This window comes from Cyprinodon tularosa, unplaced genomic scaffold (assembly GCF_016077235.1).
Source record: "Cyprinodon tularosa strain WSP-4 unplaced genomic scaffold, ASM1607723v1 ctg12, whole genome shotgun sequence".
Lineage (NCBI taxonomy): Eukaryota > Metazoa > Chordata > Actinopteri > Cyprinodontiformes > Cyprinodontidae > Cyprinodon > Cyprinodon tularosa.
Genome location: NW_024038003.1, coordinates 1,002,406 through 1,024,129, shown reverse-complemented (window position 1 = coordinate 1,024,129; position 21,724 = coordinate 1,002,406). Strand labels below are relative to the sequence as shown.

General features: G+C 37.7%; 1 protein-coding gene across 2 annotated transcripts; it reads left to right on the top strand.

Annotated features, from left to right (window-relative positions):
- The first annotated feature begins 558 nt into the window (after positions 1-558).
- Positions 559-18,943, top strand: fzr1a (fizzy/cell division cycle 20 related 1a). Of its 2 annotated transcripts, none has more exons than XM_038270271.1 (14): positions 559-742; positions 1,420-1,493; positions 5,336-5,464; positions 5,655-5,718; positions 9,848-9,975; positions 10,058-10,143; positions 10,231-10,414; positions 10,502-10,567; positions 11,853-11,955; positions 12,102-12,286; positions 12,373-12,606; positions 16,121-16,225; positions 17,510-17,602; positions 17,701-18,943. In XM_038270271.1, exons 2-14 carry the CDS (start codon positions 1,422-1,424, stop codon positions 17,740-17,742), a joined length of 1,491 nt encoding a protein of 496 aa, XP_038126199.1. In that variant the 5' UTR covers positions 559-742; positions 1,420-1,421; the 3' UTR covers positions 17,743-18,943. The 2 variants fall into 2 exon arrangements, with proteins under 2 accessions (XP_038126199.1, XP_038126193.1); XM_038270265.1 differs by having other exon boundaries at positions 560-742; positions 9,845-9,975.
- The last annotated feature ends 2,781 nt before the right edge of the window (positions 18,944-21,724 follow it).

Here is a 21,724-nt window from a genome sequence, read left to right as displayed (position 1 = left end):
CCATAGACCTCCATTATTTTAATGTCAGCAGACATCAAGAAGCCTCCCAGATCTCCAGATGCATTTGAGATATCAAAAAAGTACTCCAGAGTGTTGTTCAGCATGGGGGTGAGTAGAAAATGAAGGCTAATCATGTTTTGGGTGTACTATTCCTTTAAAGTCAGGATTCTGAGAAAAAAATCATAATTCTGAGATTAAAGTCAAAATTCTGAGAAAAAGGTCAAAATTCCGAGATTAAAGAGAGGATTCTGAGATTAAAGTCAGAATTCTGAGAAAAATGTCAGAATTCTGAGATTAAAGTAATAATTCTGAGAAAAAAGTCAGAATTCTGAGATTAAAGACAGGATTCTGAGAAAAAAGTCAGAATTTTGACTTTGTTATATGTTATACTGAAATAAAATTTAAAAATCAGTTAACTTTTTTAATTTTTTCAGTGGCCCTAATCATCTTTTGTAGTCACATACCCAAAGACCTGCAGAAGTTTATTTTATCACAAGTACAACAGAATCGACAAGAGAAATGCGTTTCCCTAGCAACAGGAAATGTACGATTCAAAATCTGTGACATCACGCCCTTCCCGTGGTACTTTGCGAGCCCGAATTGAATACTCGGTTAAAAAATACATTTGTAATTTGTTAAATCGGTGTTTTAAGGGCCTAAAATAAGACCTTGCATTAGAGTTTGAAACTCCAGAACAAACAGGGTTCAACGGCACCACAGAGGGAGAGCGTATCGGAGAGAGGTAGGAGTTATCGCAATCAGGGATTGTTCACAAATAATGTTGACAAAGCATTAGCCGCACAGCTAACATTAGCTTAGCTTAGCCCTCTACGCTAGGTGATTGAATTGTTTTCTTTTTGTACATTTAACCGCTGCTATTAAATATCAATAAAGAACCGAGTTATTTGCTCCTTGTAGTGGCGAGTCCAGCCAAATTCCTTACGTTAGTTTACTGCTTTAGAGCTAAGTTCATAGGGATGTGGTGGCAAGTAGATACATTGCTCTAATAGCATCTGTATAGAGGAAACTAAATGTCAGATAAACTGCATTTAAGGCTACTTTTAATTCCAGTTTACCGTCAGATTAATCTAAGGTCCACCCTTTTTTTTTTTTTGTTGAAACTGTCATTTACTAAATCGTTTTTTATATATATAATATCTGTGACCAAGTTAATTCCTAAGCTGATTATCTTCTGTCTGTTATTATTTAATGATGTTTTCCTTAAGATCATGGGGTTTATATATCAAATACATAATGCATGTGCTTTTTAGTGTGTCAACATTGTAATTTTAAGAAAGATAAATTGTTACTACTGTCTTTAGACTGCAAGATTTTCAGAAAAATGTCCCAATCGCGCTTTTTATTTACATCCTAATAGCTGTTGCCATTGTCTATTTTGTTTTGTTTTGCTTTTTAAAGGTATGATGGATCAGGACTATGAGTGCAGGCTGCTCAGACAAATTAATATCCAAAATGAGAATGCAAGCCCCATAGTAAGTATACAACTCCCTACCTTTCCTGTTTTTGCTTCCCCATCTCCAGCAATGTTATTTACCATTTTAATTTGTTAAAAAAAAGAGAAAATAATTTAAACCTACACTTCTCACAAATTGATCATAATTCAGGATTAAGTATGTGTAATGAAATGTGAGAGCAAGCGTTCCCTTTCTGATGTCATCTGCTTTTATTTTGTTAAACTTTTGCAGTACATGGCATCATTGTTTATGCAGTGAGATACTTCTAGACACAGGTTGCCTAATATTTTCCCGATGCTAATATTATTGATAAAGAACCATTTGTGATATTCCTAGATTTTCTGCATTGCTCTGTCTCAGCTGTCACATGGATAGCTTCAACTATTTTTTGGCATTCGGAAACTTATGCACTGTTATCTCTATCGGGTTCTGGGAATTTACTAGAGTGAGATTCCACTAAACAGACTGATGGCATTACTGCAATGCATTAATTCTTGGCACTTTACTTGCCAACCAATATTGCCTCCAAAAACAGGCTTTTGTGGGTTTTCTATTGCACCGAATGTCATTGCTATGAGGCAGTTTGCACCTTATTGCTCAGCTCAACTAAATATTTTTTCTACCTTTTTTGTTGTGTAGAAAAAACATTATAATGTCTTTTAATACAATGCAATCAGTTTCTCCTTTCAGTTAAAAATTAAAGTATCGTAAATTCTGTAACAACGTACTATTTTATTTTTCTTAAATGTTTGTAACATTGAGGATTTACGAGCCATAATAAGAGAAACCTAATTACATTTAGCTCGTCTGGCGTCTACACTTAAAAAATTGTTGGCGTCTACTAACATCAGAGCAAAGTCATTTTTAAGTTGTCAGATATTTTGAAGTGCAGATAGAGCAGAATGAGCCACTTTCCTGCAGGGCATGCATGCTTTTATTTAAGGAGTCATGTTGCTCCTGTTTTCATTAGGCAAAGTTACAGGAAAAACTGATGCTGACCTGTAATTGCAGATTTGATGTTGAGTTTAATCAAGCCTCAGATGTAAGGCAAAGGCTGGCTGATTTAAAGCTTATGTAAAGATAAAACAAGAGAGCAGAGGTTCAGGTTTTTGAAAAACACACCAAGTGCCCTCTTGATTGGCCAGGCTTGACCCTTTTCCGACCTTAGAAATGCCTTGTTTCTTAGTGGCTTAGTTTTAACAAGGTGTTAAATATTGAGAGGTTTCTTTTCATGATTGCAAAACAACATCTCACTGATTTGTCAGCTGCACATCTCTTTTTTTACTACACACCAAGTTTGATTTCATGAATTCAGATCTGGAGACTTTTGAGGGTGTTAGAGTAAACTGAAATCATTGTCAGGCTTAAGAAACGTGTGAGATTGGTAACAGGGTGTATCAACCAGCACAGTGCCTTACCGAGAACCCTCCTTAGGGTCATGTTAGCAAACTCAATTCGAAAAGCTTTTTGTTTCAAGAAAACTTTGTAGGTCGGTTCTCTGTAAAAAAGTAAACTTATTTTTTTTTTTTTTAGGTTTGATTGCAGTAAAGCTCTTTTTGTGGATTTAAAGATGAGAACATTTTAATGTTAGCAGCTGTCTATTTTTTAACCCTGCTTGATCCTTATGGGGTCATAGGAGGCTGGTGTCTGTTTTCATGATTAAATGGGCAGTGACACACATGACAACCATGTGTACGTATGCACGCAATAAAACAATTGGCCACTGTAAATTTCTCTAACATCTATGTTTTGAACCAGGGGAGGAAGTACCAGGACAAACCTAAAAGTTTCCAGAGAGAACATGCAAATATACTGTAGTAATGGTCCATACACAAACCCAGAGGCCTCTATTTCTAATCATATTCACATATTCTAAAGCAGGACTGTGCAATATGGCTGGGAAATGTATTACACTAAACTCTTCATATCTATCATATTTATTTTATCACGGTAATTTGGTCTTATCTAGAACATAATAGTTTTGCCAAAAATCCTTGTTTTTTTTCTTTTTTTTTTCTTCTGCCAGTATTACTATTGGAACGTAATCAGATTTTTCTCTGAACTAGCGACAAGAATGTAGACTATGTTGTTTTTATGACCTAAGAATCTTTCTTGCCCTGAATCCAAGTTCTTACTTGCATGCTAGCTAGCAACTCTCTTTTCCACTCTGTATTGACAAACCCATTTTAAAGGGGAACGCCGTTTTTTTTACATTGGCCCCTTGATTTTACGTTATTACATCATGTTCTACTCACCCATATTAGTTTTGTGTCATTTGGAGCTGTTCTGAAGATATTCGGTTTTGTAATATCCAAGAAACATGTAGGTGAATCACTGTCCCCCAGACATCCGCACTTATATTTTTTATTTTTTTAAAAGCAAAGCAAAGTGTGTAAGACGTCATCCGTGCGCCGGACTGGAGTTGTGACAGGCAGCCCGGGCCACAGGCGGCTATGCTCAACTCTTTCTATTCATTTGGCTAGCTAATCTGAGTCGTTCAATTCCATTTCGAGAGCGAGATCATCTGTGGTAGTAGCACTAGACATCTTCCAGGCATGTGAGTAAAACTAGCAGCAGTTCAGCGGACAGGAAGAATGAATGGTAGCCGACGCACACGGATGACATCATACACACTCTGCTTTGTTTTAAAAAATCTAAATATAAAAAATATAACCGCAGCTGTCTGGGGGACAGTGATTCGCCTACATGTTATGAATGCTGGCGTACCATAGAGAATAAATTATGAACAGTTTAGTTTGTGCCTTCAACTTGTTGCCCATAGGAAGACGTTACCTGGATATAATGAAACCGAATAACTTCGGAACAGCTACAAATGACACAAAACTTATATGGGTGAGTAAAACATGATGTAATAACGTAAAATCAAGGGGCCAATGTAAAAAAAACTGTGTTCCCCTTTAAGCGTGTGAGCACCACCTAAAGCTGGAGTAAGAAAGAAAGTGTCTTAGTACTTTAAAATGTAATGTGAAGTCCCTCTGTGATTTGAGAAGTGCATTGTATAGTCTACCTAATTGCCCAGCCCTAGTTATATTTATATAAGATAAGTACCAGGGGGAAAAGGTTGAATATAAATTGTAACCCTATTGAAATGTAACTTTTAACTTAAGAAGGAGGTCAGGCCTACCGTTGGTTTGCTTAAAATGGCCACGAGAGGTTGAGAGGATGAATCTCTTCCTCTGCCTACATCCCCCAGAATGCTGTGTAGTTCTGGATCAGAGTTTAGTTAAACTATAGAAAATTCTACAGATTTCTTTTTTTCTAAAAGGTGTCTTTGATGATGCATAGTATTGATTTATTGGCCTCCTGTTACTTTTAGTACATTCATGTTCGATATATTAGCATTTATAAAGTTTATGTTTGTCAAAAAGAACATTAGATCTTAATTTCGGTCTAATCCCCAGTCCTGAGAATGTAAAGGGCAGCTGGCGACAGCCGAGAAGACAGCAGCACCATGCGCCAAAAGTTGTGCCATCTGTCTTAACTAGTATGTTTAATTCATCATCATCATTGAACAATATTGACAATTTCCCAAAAAAATGGTCGCAAACTGGCACACGAGTGAGAGAAGAGGTTGTAACTGTCCATCTGTGTGAAAATGAAATGTCTAACAGACTAGTTATTTGACATTGTTACCAGGGTTGAGCTAAAACAGGGCCTCGTTGGCCAAATGATTGGCTTTTGTAAATGTTGCCTCCTGTCGCTAACACCTTAAATGAATGCACCATCTGCCCCGTAAATTATCCTCCTGTTTTGTTATTAAGATTTCAAGTCTGTGTCCAAGAGCGGTTTATGTTTGGCCTCCAGTCAGAAAATGGCGTCTTCTCTCTTCCCTCGTGTAGAAAGCTGTGGGAGCAGTGCGATCTCTGACACCCACCAGCTCCCCCCTGTCCTCTCCCAGCAAGCACGGCGATCGCTTCATTCCCTCCCGGGCGGGAGCCAACTGGAGTGTCAACTTCCACCGCATTAACGTGAGTCTGCACCAAGGATTTCTTTATCTGTCCTAGCAAAAGCATAATGCTCCCAGAATCAAAGTGTTCAGTTTGTGCTGTTCAAACATGTTTCCTATTTCTTTGTTTTGATCAAGTCTGTTAAATTAATGCCTTCACACAGTCTGTGTCCAAATTAGCTTTATTTTGTTTCTTTTATTTTCTCTTCCAGGAAATTGAAAAGTCGCACAATCAAAATAGAAAAACCAAAGATGGCACAACCGACAGCAACAAAGGTACCTTATAGTGTGCTTATGTTTTCTCTCTTTCTGAACTCTTTTTGGCCACGATGCGCCACCAGACACCTTGGTAGGATTATTTCTCCTGACATCTCAAAGCTGCAGAAAACTGAAATGCATCTCATTCTCTTTAGGTTTATACCATGATTCTGGTTTAGTTAAAGTAGCACAGCATTATGTAACAAAATTGTATATCACTGCTTTTGTTTGCTTTTTTAAAAAAGGTTACCGTATTTTCGCGACTATAAGGCGCATATAAACGTCTTTTTTTCCCTCAAAATGTGCGGCGCGCCCTATAGTGTGGTGCACCCTATGTGTGTTGTTACTGCGGACGTTGTTGAGACCGCCATGAGAACGTTAAAGGGGGAAGTGTGGGCGTGGATTGGCTGCCACGCAAATGGACAGAAACTGCCGCCTATGGTGATTTTTAAGAGAAAGACTTTGCCTAAAGAGATTTTTCCAGCTGGAGTCGTTATTAAGGCAAATGAAAAGGGCTGGATGGATGAGGAGATGATGAAAGCGTGGCTGAGGGAGGTGAATGTGAAGAGACCAGGTGGTTTTTTTCACGCATCATCATCGCTGTTAATCTGTGACTCCATGCGTGCCCATCTTACAGCCGATGTGAAAAACGAGTTGAAACAATTGAACGCTGTGCTTGCTGTTATTCCGGGAGGTCTGACAAAGGAACTTCAACCGCTCGACATCGGTGTGAACCGGCCGTTCAAAGTAAGGCTGCGAGCGGCGTGGGAGCGATGGATGACCGATGGAGACCACAGTTTCAGGAAAAGTGGAAGGCAGCGCCGGGCATGTTACGCCACAGTTTGCGGATGGATTGTAGATGCTTGGACTAACGTGTCTGCTGGCACTGTTGTTCAAGCTTTGGCAAAGGCCGGCATCATTTCCGAGAAGCCGCGCGGCACGGAAAGTGACTCTGACAGCAAAGAAGGGGAAATTGGCATGTTAGTGCAGCTGTTTAATTCAGAAACAGAGGATGATGACTTCGATGGGTTTGATTAACACTTTGTAATAAACACATGAATAAAGCACAAACATACTCAGTTTTGCTCCCGCTCTATTTTTAAATACGCAGTAGAGGTATTTAAATATAGTAGAGCATGTGTATCGGTATATAAAACCCGTGCCCTAAAATCCGGTGCACCTTATCTGTGTGTTAAATACAGAAATGGCACACATAACTGAGACTGCGTCTTTTAGTACGGTGCGTCTTATGGTCGTGAAAATTATGGAAGGAAGCTACTAGCTGGCACGTCACCCAATCAGCTTTAAGTATTGTACTAAACGTCCCTCCTTTTATGGACAGACTGAACGGCAGCCATCCCAGATTGATAACGTAGAACTCAACTCAGTTCTACACATATCAATCTGGCTACTGCCAGGTTATGAATATAGACAATTTTTTATAGTCTTTTCTAGGTGCAATATGACCCTTGGTTGTTGCACAATAATCCAACAAAGTCTTTAAAAATCAATATGAAAAAAAAGCCCATCTTAAATTAAAACATATGAAAGAAGGTTTAAAATTGGCTGGTAAACTGGTAATCTCGGATCAGATTTTTCTCTGGGCCAATAATCTTGTGTGGGGGGAAAAAACAAGACACTACAACAGGAGAGGCTTGTTTGGATATTTATTCAAAACATCTTAACCACAGACTCTTTTGGTGTGGTAGCTTTTTGGTTGTTTGTATTCCACTGCTTTCTTTCTGTAAACATGACCTGATAAGATGATGAGGTGTGGTGATATCTGACCCTCAGCTGCTTTAAGAAATTAAATTAAAGTGTTGATATCCTTCAACCCAGACAGAAATCACTTACCCTTGTGGTACACTGATCAAAATCAGCCATCACCATGGACAGAGCTTATAATGGGTGCTAAGGTTAAGCGATATGAAAAACATTTTCCACCGATGTCCGTCGGTCCAACAAATGGCGATGAACAATATATTCGTCTTCTGCACCACTAGTACTATTGTTAACCAACTGCGCACACTGTTAAAACCCAATAAGGTAAACATGCTTGTTTTTCTGTCATAAAATGTGTAAGTTTCGTCCAGTGAGAATAGTTTCCTCCTTTCCAGTTGTTCTATGTTCTGAGACATTAGTTTTCTAATCGGTATTGATTTGTTTATCTGAATACACAAAATCCAACAGACTGAAAACTGGGGTGGAGATTTTTAGTATTATTTTTATATATTATTTTATGTAAAGTACACAGCTTCACTTTTTTGTATCTGCTGTGTTAAAATCAAATCTGTAACAGACAGAGCGTTCTGTAAACACGCTTAAAAAAGAAGAAAAAAACAAAACGCTGCCTCTCTCTTCTTCTGTTTAGCGGTTAAAAAAGCCCAACAAAAAACAGCTCTCTGGTTAGGATCAGCTCTTTCGTCTCAAGTTTAAGTAGATAAATTGCTGCTGCACGGTGGCACTGGGGGAAAAGCTGCAGCTGGAAGGACTTTATGTGTACCGTTAAACTGCATTAGGGTTTTTTTTTGGGGGGGGGGGTTGTCCAAAAAAGGTGCAAAAATACCTTAGAAAAAAAAGATTGTCGTTGATCAATAGATTCATCCAGTCGCCCAACCTCAAGCTGAAAACTCTCTGTATGTGTTTTATTATTTTTAATATGGAGCTGTAGATAAAGTACAACATGTTAAATAATGAGGTAAATTCTTTATTCATGAGCCAACAGACAGGTCTGTGTGTCACAAAATGCTGTGTCTTTATCCAAGAGCATTGATGGTGGTGGGTCTGTCTCCCGTTATAAGGGCGACCCCAGAGACACCACCAGGGTAACAAGTGGGAGCCTGAAGCTTGTCACATACTCTAGAAGCAAGAAGTTATTTTCTGGCTCACAGCTTCGAGAACAAAAAGACGTCATTTTGTTCTGCCAGCTCTGTGTTTCTCGACACAATGCATGGGCATAACTTTTTTTTTTCGCAGCTTGTCCAAGAACAGTTGTCAGGATTTAAACAGACGTTGTTAAGCAGAAAAAGGATTTTCCTCTTTTGTTTTTGGGTTGGACATTCAGATATTACTTAAGGTGCCTAAATCTGTAGTGATATGTAATGAAAAGTTTATGGATCGGCTGGCAGCAGCGGAGAGAAAATATGAAAATTTTTATGATGCCTCTTCTGAGTTATATAAAGCATTTTGCTGTCCCCGTCCTCTAATAAAAAGCCTCCTTTGCCTTGGTGTTGCTGTTGTTTTGTTTTGCCGGTGTGACATAAGCTACAGTGGTTGCAACATTTTGTTGTTCTACAGTTAATCGTCTGGTGAACTGTAAATAATAGAAGCAAAACATACGGTTTTCCTGTTTCTGCCACCTTTAAAAACAAGAAAAGGTTTTCTTTGTTCTTAATGTGCAACAAGCTATAGGAAGAAATGCAATAATGTCATGGAGCACCCTGGCCAGTGTTCAGACCTCAGTCCTCCAGCAATCTGTTAGCAAGCTGAAGCTTTGTGTTGCCAAGCAACAGCCAGTAAACATAAAGGATTTAGAGAATTTCTCTCCGGAATACTGAGCCAAAATCCTTCCTGCGATATTTGCAAACCTAATGACCAAGTAAACAAAATCTCTGAGAAGCGTTTTTTTCCATAAACATCTTACTCATTTGTTGCGGAGGAATTAAACAATTGTTTTTTTGTTATTTACATCCTGTCCCAATACAGTAAATCAAAGTCTAGCTTTATTTCCACATTAGTGAGAATTTTTTGTATCACTAGGCAGTCAGTCACTGCAGATTCAAACTTTAAACTGTTATTAATTTCAATTTCAGCATTTTTTTCCAGTCTAGATGATTTACTTGTTACACCTCAACTTTTTTTTGTTTTGATAATTTATTGTAGCTGCACTTGGAGCTGATTTTATCTAGGTTTTTAGAACTTTTTCCTCAAACTTTGCCTCATTCTTAAGTCCAGTTTCCATAACTAGAATGTGAGAAACCCCAAAGAAAAGAGCTGCCGTATTAAACCCAGCTGCCTGATGCTTGCAGACCTTTAAAATGTGAGCAGCAGTGGAGAAATTACTGAGGGAGCACAGTACATGGAAGTTTGATTTTTAGACAGCCTGGTTTGGGTTTTCACCTCTCCTCTGTTTCTCTATCCTTAGCGGATGGTCTAGCTTATTCCGCTCTGCTAAAGAACGAGCTGCTAGGGGCCGGTATCGAGAAGGTCCAAGACCCCCAATCAGAGGACCGCCGATTGCAGCCGTCTACTCCTGCCAAGAGAAGCCTTTTTAATGTAAAACAGAAACCCACTATAATTTATATTTATTTTAAGCTTGGAATTTCCCAAAGTTAATTCCTATCTGTGTGTTTCAAAGTATTCTGTAAGTACGAAGAGGACTCTACCTGAAGAAGATGGAAACACAGTTTCCCCGTATTCTTTATCGCCTGTCAGTAGCAACAGGTAACCCTTTCAGGTTCCCTCTGATCCTGATTTATGGAGTCTTTAGTCTTAGGATCTTCTCTTATCTTGTTATAATTTTTCTTGCAGCCAAAAATTGCTACGGTCACCAAGAAAGCCTACACGCAAGATTTCCAAAATTCCCTTTAAAGTTCTGGATGCTCCCGAGCTTCAGGATGACTTCTACCTCAACCTGGTGGACTGGTCCTCTCTGAATGTGCTCAGTGTGGGACTGGGGACCTGTGTTTACCTGTGGAGCGCCTGCACCAGCCAGGTGTGTGCCACTTCTTTTCATATTAGTTTTTCTTTTTTTTTTTCCTGTCACTCACATTAAGAACAATTTCTGCTCCTGTTTTTCTAGGTGACACGTCTCTGTGACCTTTCTGTAGAAGGAGATTCAGTTACATCGGTGGGCTGGTCAGAGAGGGTATGTTTTTCTGTACTTATGTTTTAAAAAAGGGACAAACTCCACTTAACATTAAAAGTTGAGGTTTCTACAAATAAAAAAAGAATTTTAATCAAATTAACCTTCCTTTTTTAGGGTTTCTAAAGGACAAATTTTCCCTCAGATATCAGCGCCTTTATTATTTTACTGTCAACTATTTGCAATTCCTACATTCCAGAAAGTAACATTTAAATGATTTTCTATCCATCAGATATAAAGTATAGAGTGTTTTCCCCAGCATGACAACATAGTGACGTTCTTATTATTTATGTGCTATATGTAACATGTTACCAGACTAAAATGGAAATACAATAATCACAGTGAAATCTAACCTTGAATTGCTCCATTTGCAGACTAACATTTTCATATTATTTAGAAATTACCTTAATTTCAAAGTGTAATACAAGATGTGTATTTTATAGCCTAGATCAACACCATCTACACAACCATATTTGGTCAAGTTAAGATTGACAAATATAGTCTGTCAAATGTTCCTCCAAATATTATCATAAAAAAATTAAACTGTTAGGAACACTAAACCCATAGAGCTTAATACAGCTTTTAAAAAAACACCTAAAGGTGATGACTCCTAGACTGTTCTCTGTGTGTCATTTCCAGTCAGCTAAAGCCAAGTAGCAGATTTAAAAGTAATAAAATTAGGAGTTGCATCATAACGCCTGCGTAACCTTGTATTAGGTTAACTTCACTTATACAGTGGGATCAGTTCTCTGCAACAGAACAGCTGGTTACAGAATGGGACACAACATTGTTAATCCCGACCAGTTAAGCTCAGGTTATATCTTAGTTGTCAGGTTGAAATATCTCTAAAAGCTTTGAAACGTCATGGGAAATCTGTAATAGATTTTAAATGAATTGCAGAACATCTGTCAAAAAAGAAAGGAGGGAGAAAAGTAGGAACAAAATCCCTCGAAACTTTGTTGACATTTGGATTATAATCTGACAATTTAGCCTTTAAGTCTTGTTTGTTTATCTTAGCTACTTTGTTACTCTTTATAATTGAAATCGACTACCGCTCTGCTTCCCTAAGCTATTCTGAGTTTTTCTTGTTAAAAATGTCCTGAAACCAGAACATCTACAACTACAGGGCATCCATCACTAAGCACAGTTTGCAATTTACATAAAAAATTATATTTCTTTTTTTTTTCAATCAGAATGTGAACCGAACAAAGGTTTGAGCACAAACCTTGACAAACTGACTAAAAACATGTTTGAGGTCATTGGTTGACTGTTGTGTTGTGTTCTTCAGGGTAACCTGGTGGCAGTGGGTACTCATAAGGGCTACGTCCAGATTTGGGATGCGGCAGCAGGGAAGAAGCTTTCTGTGCTGGAGGGACACACGGCCAGAGTGGGTGAGTCAACAGGCAGACAGATGGAGGAGGAGACGGTGTGAAGATGAATTTATTAGAAGCTTTGGATATTTCCTTGCAGTGGTTGTCAGTGTCTTGCCCAATGAATCACCTCCCCTTCGACCTGCCTTTCGTATTTTCGCTGCCAGGTGCTTTGGCGTGGAATGCGGACCAGCTGTCATCTGGAAGCCGTGATCGTGTGATCCTGCAGCGGGACATCAGAGCACCACCTCTGCAGTCAGAGCGGCGTCTCCAAGGGCACAGACAGGAAGTCTGTGGGCTCAAGTGGAGCACAGACCATCAGCTTCTCGCCTCGGGGGGGAATGATAACAAGGTGCGCAGAAAGAAGATCCTACCTGTTTTCTGAAAGTGACACATTTGGACAGCAAGCTTATTTCCAGCATTTCAATGTTTCCACAGTTGCTTGTGTGGAATCACTCGAGTGTGGTGCCTGTGCAGCAGTACACCGAGCACTTGGCTGCTGTGAAGGCCATCGCCTGGTCGCCTCACCAGCATGGCCTGCTGGCCTCAGGAGGGGGCACTGCTGACCGCTGCATCCGCTTCTGGAACACTCTGACCGGCCAGCCGCTGCAGTGCACCGACACCGGCTCTCAGGTCTGCAACCTGGCCTGGTCCAAGCACACAAATGAACTGGTGAGTCACCTGAAACACCACATTTTTATATTGCTTGTGCAAATTTGGATGCTTGGCTCTTCTTTTTATATCCTCTAAATGCAGAGAAAAATATCTATAGCCGGTCCCTGATATTAGCATTAATAAAAGTTCAGCATGTAGATAACTAAGGAATAATATGTCAGGCTCTCAGTGGCAGAAAAGATTATCAAAATATAGCAGTTTGTTTCTAACCTACATCTGATCGATTTTTAATTTTTACTTTTACTATTTTTTTTATTTCTTTCTATAACAGTTCTAGATGTAACTCTAACTTAAGTGTTTGACTCAAAGGAACCAAACAGTTTCTTCTTCCTGCTTATGTTCTAAATCAGACCAATCTTCTTTCGGCTTCCGAGCCTCTTTTGGCCCGGCAGATATCAAGAATTAACGATATGTCGGCATTAATATGACAGAACAATGTCCCCAGGAGCAAGGCATCTTTTAAGTCCAGTCCACTGTTGTCTCTCCTGCATCTGGCTGGGCGTATGTTTTTTTTTGTTTGTTTTTTACCGATGTTGTGGCATAGCTTTGACAACACAAAAAAATCCACAAGGGCCACAGATGCACCAAGGACAAGTAAGTTATGCAGGCAAAATGAAAACAATTTTCCAGGTAAACTCCTTTAGTTTTGTGCTTTACTTTTCCTTAAGCAAGCAAACAGAAAAGGACAAACATTTCCTCTGTGCTTCTGTTGTGCTGGTAAAAACCATAAGCCCACCCAGCTGCATGCTGGTCCTACCTTTCACAGCCTATTTATAAACTTAATTCACCTAAATTGCTCATAACTAACCAGAAACAAAGAAACATAACTAAATAACCAAAAACAGAATCTCAAAACAAATATCAAACAATAAACCTAACTAGATTATCCACAAAAAATAAAAACATAGTTATTTGTTAACAAAAAATAATTAGCTCCGCATAGGCATTAGCTAATATTGGTCATTTTCAAGCATATCGGTCTGATAGGTAAATGTGATCATTGCGGCAAAATTAATACCAGCTAAGATTTTTATATGGATGCATTCCTAGTGGATACACCACTTTGGCCTAATATGCTAATGGTACATTTTATTTTATTTTTTAAGGCACGTACATCAACGCTTATCTTGTAGAAAATAAAGTTGTTGATTTTTTTTTTGTGGGTTTTTTTAAGGTAGCACTAGTTTTTTTAAATTTTTTTATTGATTTAAATAAGTAGCTATTGGACAAACTGTCGGTAAATAACCTTTGTATCATGACAGCTAAACTGAGAACTAGAGCGTCAACATATGGTTCCCTGCTCTATATTGTGATTCTTCATAATAAAGATTCTAAAGCATATAGATTTCTGTGTTAAGACTTCACAACATATCTCCCCAATATTACTGAGCACATCAATGATATTGCAAATATTCTTCTGTCTGGCGTGGTTATACACTAGGGTTGTCACGATACTAAACTTTTCAACTCGATACCGATACTAAGGAAAATATTCGATACCATTTTCGATACCACAAGGATAAAAACAAAGACTCCAAAGGTCTACAGAAATATTTTCATTAATAAATAAAATACAATAAATAATTAAATATAATAAAGGTTGTATGCTGTGCATAATATTAAGCAAGCTTGATAAAAAACTCAAATTCAAATTAAGTGTTCCTTGCTTGGCTATGCTTTGCACACATAACAATGACACTAGCCAAACCAGTTAAGAAACAAAAATAATTCTCAGCAGCTGCACCTGTTACAAAAAAAAAAGTCTGAAACTGAAAAGTGCACAGAATTATTCAATCACAGTGTTCAGAAAGTGCATTTTCCTCTATTCTGCACTTTAGATGAATGACTGCTTAGGTGCCACTGGTGACGGCACTGTATCGATACTTTTAAAAACGAGTATTGTATCCGGATACAACATTTCAGTATCGATATTTTTTTGAGTTTCGATACTTTTGACAACCCTATTATACATTTATACACTTTGCAAGCAGATTAGTTCCTGTTTGGCTGTGACACCATCCTTGAGAGAAATATCAGCTGTGTTGCTGCGTATCAACATCATTGTTTATACATGTTGGAGATCAGCCTGTTTTTCAGAGTAGTCCTGTTTCTCTGACTGATTGGCTGCACGTGCTCTCTTCATCCTCTGGCATAGGAGCTGGCTTGAAGCTCGTCTGCCTGGCTCTGTTTCCCCTATGGAGCAGGTTTACAGTTGCTTTTTGTATCTCTACTTTTGTCTCCTTGAACCCCAGTCGGCCTCAGCAGATGGCCGCTCAGTTCTGCTGCAGGTTTCTTCCTGTTAAAAGGGAGTTTTTCCTCTCCACCGTTGCTACAAGCATGCTTAGAGTGAGGGATTGCGTTCGAGTCAATGAGTCGATGCAATCAACTGATTTTTATTAGATAGAAAACTTTAAATCAATTTGACTGTATGATCTGGTTGAATTTTAAAGTGCCTTGAGATGACATGTTTTGTGAATTGGGGCTATGTAAATAAACTGGATTGAATTGAATTAGATATTCAGTCCGTTGGTTGGATTCAAACTGTAGTAGATGCCTACACCTGACGCTGATGATGTTTGCTCTATTATTGTCTCAATAATCTCATTGCTTTTGCTGCAGTGAAATCTTAGGTGAACCAGGCTGCTATTCTCAGGGTTACAGCATCGGTGAACAAAATCTGACTACATATAGACTGAAATTGAAGACCAGCCCATTTGCTGTTTGTTTTTTTAAAGATGAAAATGGTTGTATAAAGTTAAAGTCAGTGTGGTATGCTGCATTTTTATTGGTAAGTTGCAATGTGTTTGATTATCAACAGCAGATTTAAACTCTGTCTGTTTAGATTTAATTTAAACTATTTTTCACAATTTTCATTTATTCTTTCTTTTTTAACTTTAAGATGTATATTTTTACATTAATATACCCTTTTATTAATAATATCACCGTCTTATTTATATTTATAGGATAATTTTTTCTCTTGCTTTACAGTTTCACTTTTACAAATGTGTTCTTCACACTATTTAGTCTGGTGTTTACCTGTATGTCTGTCTGTCTGTTTTGCCATGAGTTCTACCAGTCATCCAACACACAACAGCAATAAGGTTTCTCATGTGGACCTTTGGGAATACGAATGATCCTCATCTACACTAAAAGCACCAGTTCAAGATTTATGATTTAATTACATGTGAAATCTGTTTTAGGAGTGAAACTGTTAATTAGATTAATCACCAGATTAATCACTGATGCATTTCTCTGTAAATATTGCCTATTTAAAATTCTGTTAAAAAAAAATCTCCTAAGCACCTTTTTGCTATCCAAATATTAAATCAATTTAATTGAGAGGTTGTGAACAAATAAACCATTTAGCAAAATACGGGGTTTAGTTTTATGTTCAGAACACTTGTTTTGTTTTAAGTATGTTAACTTGCATAGAGTATCTCTTTTTAGACTAATCAAAAAGATAAATAGATACAGCAGCATTAATTGTTTTTCTTTTTGTTTCTTTTTCCAGGTTAGCACTCATGGTTATTCCCAAAACCAGATCCTGGTGTGGAAATATCCGTCTTTAACACAAGTGGCCAAACTCACAGGACACTCCTACAGAGTACTCTACCTGGTAAGGATACTGTGTTTCTATAAACAAGAAAAAAAAGTCTGATGAGAACGACTATAACGAATGTTATGTAATTAAACTTTTTTTTTTTTTTTTTTTGAGAAGGATCATGAGTATTTTTATTATTTTTATAATTTTTATAAATACACATTAAGTACTTAAATTATAATGAAAAAAGTCATCCAGTGTTTCTTTCTCAGTATTCCTTAAATGTGTCCAAAATCCTGAGTTAGATGAAGCAGTTCTGCTGTATCACAAAAAAAATTAATTCTAAGTGAAAGAAACAACAGCTTTGGTCAGAGGTTCTAGACAGACTTAATCTACAGAGTTAATGTAGCTGATGATCTGAATCGTTTAGGCACGGAATACGGGAAATTTAGAGTCCAAGGCTTATTCATTCACTAGATGTTCGGGCATTCATTTAAAATGCCCTAACCGCTATATAGTTGCGATATACCCCATATAGCGGTTAGGGCAGACAGTCGGACGCAGCCAATGAGATCTTGCCAGTCGGTGCCTTGTTTGTTGTGCATGACAGAATTAGAACACCACATAACATCCTTTATTTAGAGATGTTCACCTATTGATACTTAGTCTCGTTTTTTTATCTATAAACAAAAATGATTTAATCACAGTTAAACACCCAAATTAGCCTGCTACTACTTGCTTTTTTATTTTGGGGGTAAAATGTATCAATAAAATATTTCCTGCTGAACAAGTTAAGACAGCCTTTCCAACTAATCACCAGGCTTTCCTCATATGGCTTAAAGAACGTCAGTCAGGTTTCTTATAACCAGCTTCAAATGTCTGACATCAGTCTGAGCAAAATTTACTCCAATCTTTGCTTTCAGCTGTGAGATGGTTCAGATATTTAACGTTCATCGCAGTTATATCACAATATAGCATCTCAATAAGATCAAATCTCCCTGTTTATTCTTTTAGCTCATTCATGTCACAGTTTTCCCTCAAAGTTCTCTAAAGGTCATTTCATCTACTTTAAATGTTTATATAATCTGAATGCTTATGTGTTCAAATTTATGTAGAATCTTATTTTTTCCAAAGATGCTAGAAAAACACAGTGTCTTAATTTATTTAGCTGTTCTGCTGATTTCAGTCTAACTCCCCTATCTGGTTCCAGATCAAAGCTGGTATTATGATCCACCGGCCTTTTTCAGCAATGGAAAATAATGATTAGCTGGAAGATAGAATGATGAGGACGGTCCTGTGTTCTGATCGGACAGTGAGGCATTGATCTATACCTGATGTGTAATGAGGATTTATGTGCAGGCCATGTCACCTGACGGAGAGGCCATTGTGACCGGTGCAGGAGATGAAACCCTTCGCTTCTGGAACGTCTTCAGTAAAATGAGATCCACTAAGGTAGCAACAACTGCCTAAATGTTCTATTCCTTTAACTCCGCTTTTCAGTAAGCTTGTAGTGTGTTTCTCATGTGTGATTGATCTGCCTTCCCTTTCAGGAATCCGTCTCGGTGTTGAACCTCTTCACCAGGATCCGGTAGTTGGTTCTGCAAGGGAACGACAACAGGAAAGGAAGTCATCTCTGCATGCCATCCTCAGAGGGGGTTACCTCTCCTTGAATTCCCTTAAATATTTGAGCCATGTTGTAGCTGGGGTTGGGAGGTGCTGCAGAGGAGCACAGTCAGATTGTGGAGAGCTGAAGGGATGAGGACAGCACACACTGAGTAAACCACTGCCTCTTCAAGCAGAATTTTTGCCGCCGTCTGTTTGACCGTTTTGTTTACAAACTGACTCTGTGCATACCTGCCAAAATATATTAAGTTTGTCCTTTTGATTGTTTATTTATTTTACTTTTAATCTTTCTTTTCTTTTTTTTTAAAGGTATATTCTGATAATTGTGTTTGTTTGAAAGGCCGGTGGATTTACTCTGATGTCTGTGGCTGAAGTTTTCAGCCTAATATCTGGACTGTGTCTGGATTTGCTTAGGTTAACTAAAAAGAATCATTTCTACTGTTGGGTTTTCTGAGAGCTGAGGTGGGTCACGGACACTGATTGCAAACAATACAAACCGATTGTGTTTTGAGAATTCAATGAGGGTCAAAAAGGATGTCATCAAAAACAGAAAAAAAGCCTTATTTGTTTTAACCTCAAGAGTTCATTTTAGGACAGATGTTCAGACATTTTTTTCTTATTATCTTAAGTTCAGGAAAAAAGTGGACTTTTGAAACATTGTACATAAGAACAATATTACAGGTGTAATTACTATGAAGCTATATCATTTTAGTTTGACATGTATGGGATTCTTTTCCTTATATTATCCTTTTTTGTGGATTGCAGGATAAAGAACAAAAAAAGCTGTTTTTGTTTTACCAGTTGACTTTAACCACAATTTAACCCCTACAGTAAAAAAGTCAAACCATCAAACAAGAAAAATTATGTTTGCAGAGCTCAAAGCGATTCACTCATGCTTTTAGATGAACATATTTGACCATATCATACAGCCACTGCATTCATTTCATTCCTGGAATGTTTCTAAGAATGAGGTACCAGGCTTACATGGATGACTTCTATTTTTCTTTACATAGACGCATGTTGGGAACGGATGAGCAGTTTTACTGCAAACATCTCAATTTCTTTTGATGCCACTTCAAATTTATCCTGCCAGTGTAAACTACAGAGATTAAGTAGGCTTTCCTTACCAAGATTTGATCATGAAAATAAATGCCCATATCTTGTCTGCTGTTTTGCTGTAAGCCTCTTTTTTTTTTTTAAGATTTTGTGACAAGCCTTTTTTTAATGTGTTGAGCAGGAAATTGTCTGAAAGAGAAGATAAAATGTGCAACAAAGGAGCTGAGGGTTTGGATTAAATACCAAATGTTTTGAGTGAGGACTGATATCCTCCACATACCTTAACTCACAGCCTTCCTACATTTCATTGCAGTCCTGAACCAGAGCTTTAATTCTTCATTGTTAAAACTTCCTTACCTTTAAATATACTCCTCAGGATGAGGATGCCTAACGATTGCATAGCAAGTTGCAATTAGATGAATGAAAAGCACTGAAGTAAAAATACTTTACATTTCTCTCAGAAAATATATGGTGCAGTTATTTGCAAATGTAAAATTTAGAAATGCTCAAAGAGGTATACCATGAAAATGTCTTATTTAAAAACATTTTTTTAGATGGCTATACAGTATATGGACAATTTTGCATTAATCCACAAGTTGTTGGGTGTGTTTTGGTTAAGTGTCTTGCCCAGAGGTCAGCATCTTATACCAAGATGTAATCAAATCTAGAAGAGAGTGGCCCCAGGTTGTTCTCTTCATGCATCCTTATATTATTTTATTTTTATACATAAGCTTTGTCTTAGTTTTAACCCTTTCAGCCAGGCGGGCCCGGTAATGGGCCCAACTGACACCTGCTCACGTTTATCTATTTCTAGAAAAGGCCAAGACACAGTCACATGGTGTTTCATCCACACACCTTTTAAACAGGGCTTTAAAATGCCTAAAACATGCTTCTAAATGATTTTAGCTGTGTAAACAAAAAGATTTTAAATTATTTGTGACTGTGGGAGTAATGCAACAGCAGGTATTCATTTTTAGCCACACCCCCTAATGGCCGGCATCATTGGAAACTAGAGACTCAGGAGGTAATGGTGCGACCATTTCAGGTGATGTAATCGGCATGTGTTACATAAGCTTTCTCTATTATTCTTATTTTCTATTCAGTTTGGTGATATTATTGGTAAATTTCATTGAAACAACAGCTAAATCTTAGAAGCAAAGGCTTTGTCTTATGCAGAGGGTCTCCATTAATGTAAATCAGCATATTTGTCTGGCCAGATTCCCTTTAATGAATGGAAACTTTTTTTTTTTTTTTCACCTTTGGCATTGTGCCAAAATCAAATTTCTGCCTGGCACACTGCCCAATGAAACCTTTGTGGAACAAACATGCTTCAACTTATTCAGTCCAAATTTGCTTGAGTTATAGGCAAGATGTAGATCTATAATGTCGGGGGGTTCATGGTGTTTTGCAGTGTTTTATTTTGGAAAGAAAATTATCAAGACTAAATATTTTTCATTTTTTTTCTTTGTTAAGTCACCTACAAATCAGATATGATGACATTCAAAATAGTGGTTCCACCTGGAAAATATTATTCAATGCCTTTTGGTCATAAAAATACAAGTATTTCCAATTTATAGTTTGGGAGCTGTACTTGCTTTAATTCTCATATGTAATTTCAGGCAGAGTTTGCTCCTAAGACCCTCTGGGCTTAAGGGGTTTTAAAAGTGTATGTTACGTTACACTAGGGGAATCTTTCCTCACCTATCCATGTGACCATGCATGCAAATTTCAGGACTGTGTCATATAGACTTAAAAATTGTTTTTATTTCTGTGGTCAATGGGTAATTTTAGTTTTGCTACTTAGACATCCAAGTCAAGGTTTAGTTTATACCATAAAATGTGCCATATAGTGTTTGATTTTGATTGATTTATCATGTATTTTTCATTGTTTATTTCTAATCTGAACACTTTTAAAGTGGAAGAATCCCTTTGTGTGCCAAATCCAGAGGAAACACAAGAGGGAGCTATTTAAATCCACATCTGCTCCCACACCCAAACATTGAACCTTAAACAAAATACCTTGAAGGCAACGTTTAGATTTAGCGTGCCCATTAAGAAAATGTTCCCTGAGATTGAGATTTTCTGCTCTCCAATGGATAATGAACATTTTCTAATAGATTATCCAGTTTCATTTTAACCAGAGCTCAGATTTGTTTAGATTAAAGCATATACAAGCCAAAAAGCTTCTTTTTTTCCCTGGGAGTTTGTATATTTCCATCATATTCCTGGAACAGCCCACACACACAAGCTTAGTTTTGACCCAGAGAATGAAACATTATAAATGTTCACAGCCTTAAAATGCTCCCACACCTCTGCAGGTGCCCTGCAGCTTATCCAAATTCACTGCCACCCATTAAAAACAGCAAATGGATTTTATCAACAACAGCTGAAGAGCCCAAATACATGCAAAATGATGAGCGAATAATTACACTCTTTTTGTTTTAATTTAAAAATAAGAAATAGATTTTGCAGTAAAGTAAATAAAATACATTTACCAAGAAACAATGATCAATAAGCTCATTAACTGAGTAAGTTTGAAATGAGAAATAAAGGTGTTTTGTTTGTTGTTTTTTTTTTTTTTTGGTTGTTTTGGCCCAGGTGACTCAGCTTCCATCGACACCAAAGAGCCGGAGCCTTTCTTCCTTTCGTACTCCATTATAATATCGAAATAACATGCCTGCTCCATTATAGTGATCAGATAAATCATCTGAATGGAGGACTTTCAGCACAGTCTTCCTGCTCATCTATGCCTCATCACGGTAGGCAGATGTTAACATTAAGCCTTGAAAGCAGTGGGGAAAACAGAGGGGGGATCTCTAATATGAATAATCCTACCTCCTGATGTTCCCATCAAGAGACCCAGAGTGTGATGTGCATTATTCCACCAAAGCCCCT